Source organism: Trifolium pratense, linkage group LG1 (genome assembly GCF_020283565.1).
Source record: "Trifolium pratense cultivar HEN17-A07 linkage group LG1, ARS_RC_1.1, whole genome shotgun sequence".
NCBI lineage: Eukaryota > Viridiplantae > Streptophyta > Magnoliopsida > Fabales > Fabaceae > Trifolium > Trifolium pratense.
In genome coordinates, this window is record NC_060059.1 from 4,930,659 (window position 1) to 4,942,263 (window position 11,605).

Consider the following 11,605-nt stretch of genomic DNA (forward strand, 5'->3'; position numbering starts at 1 on the left):
TCCTAATGGTTCTTCATCATAGATGCAGTCCAATTTTTGAGTTATTGGTGAAAATTTGCCATCTTCACAGTTGTTGGCTTCGACAGCCATATTTTCTTGCAGCATTGTGGCTTCTAAAGCCATCTTTATCTTGTTTTCGGCCATATAAGCCGAAATCTTGGCCCAAGCACTGGGCTCAGTCATCGTAGTATTCTTCAAGGTCCCACCCAGTTGGGCGGACTTTGCCTTCATCCACATGTGGACCTTCATCTATCTCCTCTCTCTCCCAAATGAATCCATGAGTTGGATCCAATTTGACGGAATGATAGACATTATCAGCAGGGGCATAGGCATATCCCTGTTCAGTGCATGGCGATATATTCGCCAATTTTTTATCAAACGAATGCTTGGTTATGTGGTGTGTTTCAGCCCTAAAATAACTTTGGTCTGCTTCGATATTTTCTACCACACCATCATCTCTCCAAATACTCACTCTCTGATGGAGAGTCGAAGGCACTGCTCCAACACCATGTATCCACTCCCTTCCTAGAAGCAGATTATAATTGGCCTTCGATGCTACAACCAAAAACAAAGTTGGCCTAACAGTGCTGCCAACTGCCACATCGACTTGAATTGCCCCCAGCGAGAAACCAGTCTCGCCTTCGTAATTCGAAAGAACGATGTTGTGGGGGTGCAAGTCAGTAGAAAATTTACCAATCTTGGTAATCATGAATTCTGGCATCAGGTTTACTGCTGCTCCTCCATCGATCAACACTTTGTTGACCCCCACATTGTTTACTTTGGCCTGAATAAAGAGGGGTTTCAAATGATTCTTCATTCCCTCAGTTGGCCTCTCAAAATTGGCCATCTGTTCCTCTAAGCAGCCATTATTCATTACATAATAACACATTGGCTTGTGCAAAGCCAGTTCAGACTCATTGAATTCATCCTCCCCTTCGGTCACTTCTGACCACACGTCATATTCAGCAGGGAGGATCGAAACTACGTTCACCAGCACATCAAATTCAGGATCTGAATCGAGGAGATCCTCATCTTCCATGTTCTCTCCTTCAAACTCATTCTCAACCTTTTGATCATCCTCTGGTTGAGTCAATCTTTCTTTCAAAGGCCTTCTAGCCACTTCGACAACCTGCTTTCCTTTGTTGTCTTCAGTCTTTTGGGCCACTTGAAGGGAGAGCCTTTGTTGGCGCTGATGCCTACGCCATTGTGTGCGGGTCATGGGATTCTTTCCCTTGTAATTGTTTCTGTAAACATACTTCTTCGAATCAACAGAATGACTCGAACTGCCCTTGTCAACAGAATTTCTGACAAAGTTAGATGCCTGACCATGAACCCATTTGTTCATTGGTGATTTGTTGGATGGCACAAAAGTATTTGGGTTGCCCAACCTTTGATGTATTGGTTTAGCATGCGCCATGTTCTGTTTTTTCATTGGCCTTGAGTTTGGCCAATTCTCTTTGTTTCTTCTGAATGGTATAAACTTGTTAAGGCCCTCAGTAGCCTTCTTGTCGAATACAGCACTGCACCTTGGGCAAAGCATTACCTCAGACTTGTTAAGCTTGCACCTTTGTAGAAAATCAATCAGTTCCTCTTCAGCCCCAGGATATACTACTTTCATTTTCTCATAGTACTCATTCTCTGGAATAGAAACTAATTGAGCGCCTCCTGATAAGTCTATGGCATCGATCATCAAGCATTCGACCGGTTCCACATAGGAAGCATCAGATATTTGTAGTGGGTCTTCGTCAATTCTCATCTTGTGTCCGGATTTCTCTCCAAACTTCAGCCTTCCATCTTTTAAAGCCTTTTGAACCAGATCCCTGAAAAGAACACATTGTGAGGTTTTATGACCCAAAAAATTATGAAATTTGCAGAAACCTCTTTTCTTTTGTTGTTCAAGGGGAGGCACTTTCAATCCCTTTGGAACAACAATTTGGCCATCAGTAACCAACAAATCGAATATTTCATCACATTTGGTTATATCAAATGAATAAGTTTTAGCAACAAATTTATCATTCTTAGGTTCGACAGGATTTTTCCCATTCGAAGGTTTTAATAACTTACAGACATAAGGAGGGCCAGGTTTTAGTTCGGCCACATTGATTTCATTATCCTCTATGTCTCCATAATTTATTACATATTCCTCATCATCATCATCCATAGTTTCGACATAAGCAATCTTTTCCCTCTTTTGAAACTTTGATGATCTGGCCTTTTCAGCCTTAAGGCGTTCGACTTGTCTTACCCTATCTGCTAATTGTGCCATGTCTCTTAGATGTTGTGTATCTAATTTCTTTCGAATCGAATAATCTAGGCCTCCAGCAGCCATTTCGACTAACTCATGTTCAGGCACTTGAGTAAAACATCTGGCCTTGAGTAGCCTAAATCGATTCAGATAATCATCTATGGACTCTGGTGTCTTTCTCCTCACACTGGCCAATTCCTTCAAACTAATCTTGGATTGGCCCATATAAAACTGTTCATGGAAAGCCCTTTCCAATTGAGTCCAATGCTGAATCGAACGGGGGGGAAGAGTTGTGAACCAAGTGAAAGCATTTTTTGTTAGGGAATTTGGGAAATATTTCAACCTTAAATTTTCGTTATCTGCCAAATTTCCTGCTTCGGCAAAAAATCTTGCCACATGTTCCACTGTTGACTCAGTTGTGTCCCCAGCAAACTTTGTGAATTTGGGGATCTTCCATCCCCTTGGCAATTCGGTTTGTAACACGTATTCAGATAATGGGGAAATAAAGTTAGGCCTATGTAGGCCAACATTGAAACCATTTTGAGTTAAAATCGTTTCGACCAAATTTGCCAAGTTATCTTGTTGCGCAAAATTATTTCTTTGCACGTTTCGAATCACTTCGTCAGCATTCTGATTTCGATTAACCAAAATTACTTCAGGCTCTGGCACATGGTGCACCACTGGAGCCGGTGGTTCCTCTTGTACCACTTGTGGTACTTGATTGTTTGGAACTTCATTGTTCACATGAAACCCTTGGTTCTGAACTTGTGTTTGGTTTCGAATGGGCTGAAGGTTTTGGTTAGGCATTGTAGGAGTACCAAAGAAATCTGCAATCCGCCCCATCTGATGGGCTAGCAACTGATAATTATTATTTGTATTATTGATTAAAGGGTTCAAAATAGTCCCCAATTGTGAAGTTAGAGTATTAACCATTTCATGATTACTCTCGTCCATTTGTTGTCGAAAAGACATCATAGTTACATTGGTTAAATTTTGTAAGGCAATATCTCTGGTCCTATTTCCCACAACAGAGGCTGCTGGGGAAGGCATGGTACTCCTGTCAGGATTTGGGTTAGAATTATGTAAGCCTGCCATCAGAGAGTCTGGCATTCCTAATCCTGATTGGTTCAACAGAAACGATCGAATGGGGCTCCTTACATCTTCAGCACCAGGCTGACTGCCCCCTATACCATGTGATACTAACGAAGATATCGACCCAGATACAGTCGAACTTGTTGAGGGCATTGTTACCCCTATATTCCCAAAACTGACTGCAGGAACGCTCGAAGCAGATGTTCCAGAGCCTTGGGCCATGACAGTAGCGTTACTAATTGACGCTTGTGTTGGCTGTCCTTCAGGATTTGGGACATTGTTGTTATTGTTTTGATTATTAGTTGGTGGTCTAACCATTTTTGATCTAGATTTGACACTAGTTAAATTTGGTAAAGATTTACCACTTCTCAAATGCATACAAAATCAAAACACAAACTATAAACACTAACTGTCTTAATACTTGTAAAAGGATTTTTAGAAAATAAACTTCTTTTAAACAATGTAAATTGCACAAAACAACCCGTCCCACTGGGCGTGCCAATTTGTTTACACTGATTTTTGGTAAACAACCGCTAGTTTAAATTAATTACTTGAGAGATCAACTAGTAAATCTCGGGACAATTGTTCATGCATTTTGTTAAAGGAAACTTGGAAGTTTATTTTTGAAGACATCCTTACTTTATAAAAGAACAATATGTTTAATTTCTGAAACATATGTTAAATGTAGTTAAAGCAAGTTCACTCGAACGAGGGAACTAATGAAAAGCAGAATTTGTGAATGCTTTAAGAAAATAAAGACTTATAAAAAGTAAAATTGCATTTAGAATGTAAAAGTTACAAAGGAAATGTAAAGGTTCACCGATTCATACATCTTTCTCGAGTAACTCGTTTCTCGCCTTAACATGGATACTTTGAGTGTTTGAGATTTTGTGTAAATGAATTGTGACCCTTATTTCGACTAAACATACTTCTATTTATAGAAAACTAAGCAACGTCTATCCTAACGTTAAACTGCTAAGCTTCAGCCACGCGTCCTTTGCATTTGAAATGAACCAAGGCCTGTAAACCGTTGTAACCGTCGAAGTCGAATTTACCTTTAAATGATAAAAATGCTCTAAGTCCATAATTCTTGACTACTTCGATCCATTAACCTCCATCGAAAGATTCTTTCAGTCTCGAGCTATGAAGCTTTCCATTAGGATTCTCTTGCTCTTGAAGACATTAAATGCTAAGGCTATCTAAAGATATTTCAACAGGTTTTTATAGCAATAAATGTCCTTGGACCTGGAGATTATAACATATTTTACCTTGAGCTAAAATATGGGATAACAGTTAGCTAATACCAACTATCAGGACGGAGCTAGAAAGAGGACCAACAGAGGTCACGGTCTCCTCTAAATATTTTTGAATATTTTTTTATACTACTATTGTATTATTATATTATTTACTTAATTTCACTTTTGGTCCCCCTATTTTATTAAACTCATAAAAATGGTCCATTTTTTAATTCAAATTTTGGCTCTGTTTTTATACTTGGTGTATATTTGATATGTTTTTTCAACTAAAAATAGTATTTTTGTACCAAAAAAGATGATTTATTGCCCCAATAATGTTTTTCAAAATTTAGTTTTTTCTTTACTAACTTATATTTTTAAACTCGGTTCCCCTTAAACTAAATTTGTGGCTCTGTCCCTGCCAACCATGTTTTTCGCCACACCACCCCCACTTCACCTCACTTTCTTGATATGACATGATAAAATGGTAGTTGTTGATCATGTAAAACTATTTTACGTCGTCGGTGTATATCCATTAAACTTTTTTACAAAATACTAACATTGGTACAACATATCAAATGGCCTAATTTCTAGATTAGATGTCTATATCATATTGCATATATGGGAAATATTTCCAAATAACACTCTTTTAAGTACAGTCACTAAAAATTAAAAAAATAAAATAAAAATATTCAAGTAATATAAATTGATGTGATAATTTTTTTATATATTTTTTTAACTTTTTTGATTTGTGTGTGCGCGTCTATATTTTGTATTCAAATGCTTGTGTCAAGCAAGTGTTGCTCATTGCATATTTGACATTTTCATAGGTTTACAGTATATTCCACATTATGAGTGCATAATTTTGGAGTTAAAACATCGATGATGTGCCTAAATTATTATTTATTATAAGATGAAATAAATCTTTACTTTTTGAGTTTCCGTAATTCAAATCCAATCTCAACTTCATGACTATCTTCTTCTTTTGTGTTTTTTCCACTTATGTGACATTGTTAGTTAGTTAGTTAGTTGGGTTTGTTTTTTTTAATCACGAGGTTTGATTAATTGTAAACTCAAATACCATTGCATATCTAAATCCTATATACTCTATATATACTAATTAATCGCTATTAATTAGTATATATTTAAAGCAGAAAAAAAGTTGCAAACCTTAGATAGAATAAAATTTAAAAAAAAAAAAATACAATTTGGAGACATAAAATTTGACTTAGTTATAAAACAGAAACAAAAGCAAAAAAAGAAAAAAGAAAAAGAAAACAACCTAAGGCTAAATGGTTTTCCAAGCTAACCCAACAAGGTACAAAAAAACAACAAACAAACATACACATACCACCATCACAAATTCAACAAGCCTGCGCATGAACCTGAAATCAAATTACAAAAAATAGTGATGCATGGATGAACGAACAGAAGCAAGAACTAGAGACAAGTCCATTACTCGAACCTTTGCGAAAGACAGTTGAGACCAACCGTCAACATAATAACGGAACCACAAGCCAACAACTCACTATTGAGTACAATGGAATGGTGTGGAGGCAATCAGAACAATTTTCATCCTATTATTAATCAAACTCATTTTATCTAAATTTCTTGTATAGTATTTCTCTCTTTGTATAAATTACACGTGGGAAAATCCAATCTTCACAAAATTATAAATATGCAAATATTAATTTTACTTTATTTGTAATTGATCTTACACGTATTTTGACTTCACCTTTTTACACACTCTGGAAACCCTTCAATGAGGTGAGTATGTGGTGATTGTTGCATCCAACAATTTCTACAAATTATATCCTCCAGTTGTGATGTTTTTTTTGTCAAGCATATCGATTAGAAATTTGTGAATAAGTAAAATGTTCAGAGTTTGAACTCCGACTCATGCACATACAATGCGATGTCTCTATCAACTAGACTAAGTTCACATAGATCCCTCCTTATTTTATTCTTTGAACATGATTTTAGTTATAGAACTCTCCGGTCTCCACCATGTGTATCACAAGGGATACTATTATAAAGATAATCCCACGTGTATCATACAGTCGAGCATTATTAATTTATTATTTATTACTATTGCCCCCCACGTGTATCACAGTCAAGCACTACTAGAAAAAAATTGATCTGGGACGGAATTTTCCGTCGCACAACAGTTCAAATTTCCGTCCCAATTCATATTTGGGACGGAATCTGCGACAAATTTATTTCGTCGCAATTTTCGCTGTCGCAATTTGTTTGGGACGGAAAAATAGATTCTGTCGCATTTTAGGGACGGAATCAGGGACAGAATTTAATTATTGTCTAAACACACTACATTTATTCTGTCCCAAATTGGCGACAGAATGATTAAATTCCGTCTCAATATTGTGACAGAATATTCAAATTCCGTCCCAATATTTGTATTTTGTTTTTTCCAATATTGTTGGAAGGTATAAAAAATTTCTCCGATATTTTCACAAATACAATTTTTATATACACAATGCACATTAAATAGTGTTGCATCATCAATTTAAAAAATCATATCGAACTACAAATTCAATTTGTAAGCATTAATTATCATAAACACAAGTATCTCCAAATATCAAACTTTTATCATTACATTCAAAAGGTTAAAGTTCAAATAACTTGAATGTGCCTACAAAATATCAAACTTTCAATAATTTTTAAGTTCTAATCCAAAGTCATCAATATTACTACTCATTAGCATTTGAACCATCAATGGCATTGCTTCCACGACTAACAATACCAACCGAAGGATCATCTTCATCCAAATCCATTAAATCCAAATATCAGTTGTTGTCGTAGTCCCGCATCAACCTCTCTACTCATGCCATGAACAATATCAACATAATTTGAATATTTATTTGATTGAGATGTTGAGCCATGGGTGAGCATGCTTCCATCCATACCAATTGGCTTGGGTTGAGTGCCACTAGTCTCAACTTGTGAACATAGATTTACAATGTTATCCTAGGAAAAAATAAACATAAATATAACATGTAATGAAGTTAGATACACATAACAAACAGAACAACTCCCACTAAAACTTCTTACTAGATACACATAAACACTTGCTAAAACACTAAAAAACCAACAAAACAACTCCACCATAAAGTAGCAGCCCTTGGATAAATGCTAATCCAGCAAAAACTTCGAAACAGAAACATGGGAACAAGTTTTATTCACAAATTGACACTCATGCAAGCCAACAGTTTTATTCACCAATCGGAGAACAAGTTTACTAAAACAACTGGACAACAAACTAAAAAAATAGCAAGAACAGAAACACATGACAAAAAGGACAAACTGTCAAAGCAAACTCTATACATACATGTGCAGGTCATAAATTATAGCAAATAAAAGGCCACAATCACAACAGTATATCAGATAACTTGATCTCTTATCATTAAGGACACAATCACAGCAAAATAAAAGGCCACAATCACAGCAACCAAAGTCAAGGCTTTTTTCTACAAGTTTAGGCTTTTTTGTAATAGATACTCACATATGCATCACTTGATCTCTTATCAACAAAGTTGTGTCCCCTTCCTAGTGTGACACTGAAGTTGTGTGCATAGCAGTGTTCCTTTGCTCCAAACTAGTAGAAATGGTTGGAACTTTCTTTCCATTCCCTTTATCTACAAATCGTTTATGTAGTCCTCTTGGTTTACCAATACCTGACATCTAAAGTAATGATAAAGACATAGAGATTAATCACATATGTTTAAATATAAAAAAGTAACAATGATATAATAGTGTGAATAATGACTTTCACAAAAAACAATAATCACTTTTTCAACCAAAAGAAAGAAGAAAAAAAACAATAAACAAATTTAATCATAATCAGGTTCAATATGATCATTTGGAACATCTTCATTAGTTGAATCATTGTCATCAAAATCTTCTTCAAAATATATCAAAATCTTCTTCAAATTATATCAACAGCTGGTCATCTTCCAAATCTGTGTCATTGGTGTGGATACCATCTATTTCTTCAATCTTGATTCCACCATATTTCCAAGCAAGAAATTAAATCCAAACAGCAACATGACATAATCATCAGGGAAGTGTCAACTACATAAGCATGTGAAGTGGGTAACAAACACTGAATAATAGAGTGAAAATAACAATGTGAAGTGTGAACTATTAAGATATATACACAGTCAAGAATAACGATGTGAAGTGTGAACTAACTAAAAATGCCAGATTCTCACTTCAACAGATAAAGGGGGCGAGAAATTTCATGAATCGGAGGAGACGGAGAAGTGTCAACGAAACGGTGGCGAGAAATTTCATACCGATAGAAACGAGGCGGTGGTGAATCGTGTTGAGATGAGACGCTGGCGACTGAGTTGAAGAGATACGGTGGTGACTGAGTGATTGCCGCTGACGGTGGTGACTGGTGCGGTGGCGACTGTGTTGAGACGAGAGAGAGAGAGACGGCGCTTAGGGTTCTCTTTAGTTTGCGTTTTCTTTCTAATGAGTTAAAATGTTAAATGGCTTGCCTTTACTTTCTCTGCCCTTTTACGGTTTTTTTTTTGTTACCTAATACCACAGTTCTTTTAAATTACTTAAAAGTAAATTAAACTTACTTGACCAAAAATATAAATATAAAAAAAATTGAAAAATAATAAAATTACCTAATATATTTTAGATTTTTTTTAATAGAGGTTTTAGATTTCTTTTTTATATTATTAGAGTTAAATTTATTTTATAGCATTATAAAAAAAAAATTATAGCATACCCAAAAATATTTATTTTATATATAAATATAATATATAATAACTATTTTTGTTTGACCGAACAAATGGCGCTAGTTTTCCCTCCTTATTTTCACTAAATTTTTAGAATAAGATGAGACGGAAATACAAACTCTGTCCCAAGTTTGTGACAGAAAAATCAATTCATCTCAATATTGAGACAGAATATTCATTCTGTCCCAAGCAAATAAATAATCATTTTAAAAAACAGTTGTGACAGAAACGTGTCGCAAATTCCGTCCCCATTTAATTATTTTGGGACAGATTTTAATTCCGTCACAAATTTCCGTCCCAGTTTCATTTTTTTCTAGTAGTGAAGCATTATTGCCATTGGCCATAATGTAAAAAAAAAAAAAGGAAGAATTAGAATTGGTGACTCTATATATTAAGTCCCATGATTATTCAACTGCGTATGTTTGGTTTTAATTTTAAAGTAGCTAGAATTGGTTTTTAAAATCATGTATAATAAAATTAAATTGATTAAAAAAACATGTATAATTAATTTTGACATATTTAGTTCTTTTAAAATTGATTTTATCTTTAGGATTAATTTGATTTGAAGTTAGAAAATATAGCCTATAATTTTTAAATTAATTTTTATATTCAAATTTATTATTCAACTCAATTTTATATGAATTTCCATAAGATATTTTAGGTGACTAACTAATTTTTTTTATGTAAAAAAGAAATTAATTAGTCATTGTCGGATATTTTCCTAGTAGTAACAAAAAAAAAATATTTTCCTAGTTGTACTTGTATTTATTTTCTTGGTTTCGTTGCATTTAATTTTGATGGGTCAATAATAAATAATGGTCTATCTGCTTTTGCTTGAGGTGTTATTGCTCCTCTTATGCATTATATATATATATGCAGAAACAGTTGTTCGAATTCCGATTATTCCATTTATTTATTTTAAGATTGAAATTTCTAGTCACTAAACTATTTGCCAAAAAAAAAAATGTTAAGATTGCGATTTTTTTGTCCAATAATTTAATTGCTAAAAATTTAACTCTTAAAATGAATAAGTGAGCGAGCCCGACATATATAATAAAGGGTTAAATATGTTTTTGTTCCCTATAGTTTCTCAGAATTTTCATTTTAGTCCCTGAAGATTTTTTCACACTTTTTAGTCCCTGAAGTTTTTTCCGTCAATGTTTTTAGTCCCTAATTTTCATTCAACTCGTGTATACTTTCACATTTTTAAATGATTTTTAGTATTCATATTTATAATATTAACATAAGATGAATTATTTATGCATTTTTATGTGCAAAAAACTAAAAAAAATCATATTTAATTCATCTTTTGTTAAAAAAAATTAAACTTTTGTCACAAAGATTCATATAATGTACTAAACATAACCGCAAAAAAAAAATTAAAATGGTATGCACGAGTTGAATGAAAAGTAGGGACTAAAAACATTGACGGAAAAAACTTATGGGACTAAAATGAAAAATCTGGAAAACTATAGGGACCAAAAACATATTTAACCCTATAATAAAATGTCTATATTAATTGAGTTAAACTCACGTGAACTACTATTATGCAAATTTAAAATATAATATATTTTTTTTGGTTTACACTGAGTTGAGAATCAAATCCGCGACCTATAGCATACTAGATCAAACCCCTCATCTTTTAATTTTTTTTTGGATTATAATATTATAATCTTTTGGAACTTATGTATTCAAAACTTTTTAAATATTATATTTTTATTTTATTAACTTTAACATATGCCTTAAGAAAATGTTACCATTTTTCTATAAAAAATATCACTTTTTTTTTTGTGTTTTAAAATAATTACCCTGTCATTTTAAAATAAAAATAAATAGTAATTAATTACTCTTTTCACTGTACCTATATTTTTTTTTTGGATACTTCACTGTACCTAAATCTATTTACACTTAACTAGTATAATATTTAAGATGAATGTATGGAGAATTTTCAATTACTTTTAGCTATTTACATTACATTTTAAAATATTTTAGTAAATGCAATGCATTTGATCATTAAAATCAATCAAACTAATTATTTTTTAAAACTGTGCACAATTTAAAAAGATATTTTATGAGAAGGAGTAGGAGGAATAGTAGTAGATAAAAGAAGAGAGTTTTATTGTTGCCTATTCTTCTTTAATTCACATTACAACCTTCCTCAATGTTTGGAAGATGAATATATGGAGAATTTTCAATTGCTTTTAGCTATTTTTACTTTCTTGGCTTACACATTATTTAGTTTAATATAGTAGTATTAAAACTAT

At 33.5% G+C, this 11,605-nt stretch overlaps 1 protein-coding gene and 1 long non-coding RNA gene across 2 annotated transcripts; both read right to left on the minus strand.

Moving 5' to 3' along the window:
- Positions 1 to 175: 175 nt before the first annotated feature.
- On the minus strand, positions 176 to 3,199 carry LOC123912710. The gene is made up of 2 exons (XM_045963265.1): positions 2,365 to 3,199; positions 176 to 2,286 (listed from the first exon to the last, which is right to left on the minus strand). The coding sequence occupies exons 1-2, from the start codon at positions 3,197 to 3,199 to the stop codon at positions 176 to 178; spliced, it is 2,946 nt and encodes a 981-aa protein (XP_045819221.1).
- A 3,910-nt stretch (positions 3,200 to 7,109) lies between these two features.
- Positions 7,110 to 9,068, minus strand: LOC123883093. The gene is made up of 3 exons (XR_006800110.1): positions 8,886 to 9,068; positions 8,093 to 8,271; positions 7,110 to 7,557 (listed from the first exon to the last, which is right to left on the minus strand). It is a non-coding gene; the product is annotated as an uncharacterized LOC123883093 (long non-coding RNA).
- Positions 9,069 to 11,605: the final 2,537 nt, after the last annotated feature.

What these genes read in the sequence shown, in the direction of transcription:
- LOC123912710 (XM_045963265.1), bottom strand. Translation starts at nt 3,199, where the DNA reads ATGGACGAGAGTAATCATGAAATGGTTAATACTCTAACTTCACAATTG. An exon ending in TAGGCTACTCAAGGCCAGAT is followed by an intron (nt 2,287 to 2,364) that starts GTTTTACTCAAG and finishes GAAAGAAATTAG; the next exon opens with ATACACAACATCTAAGAGAC.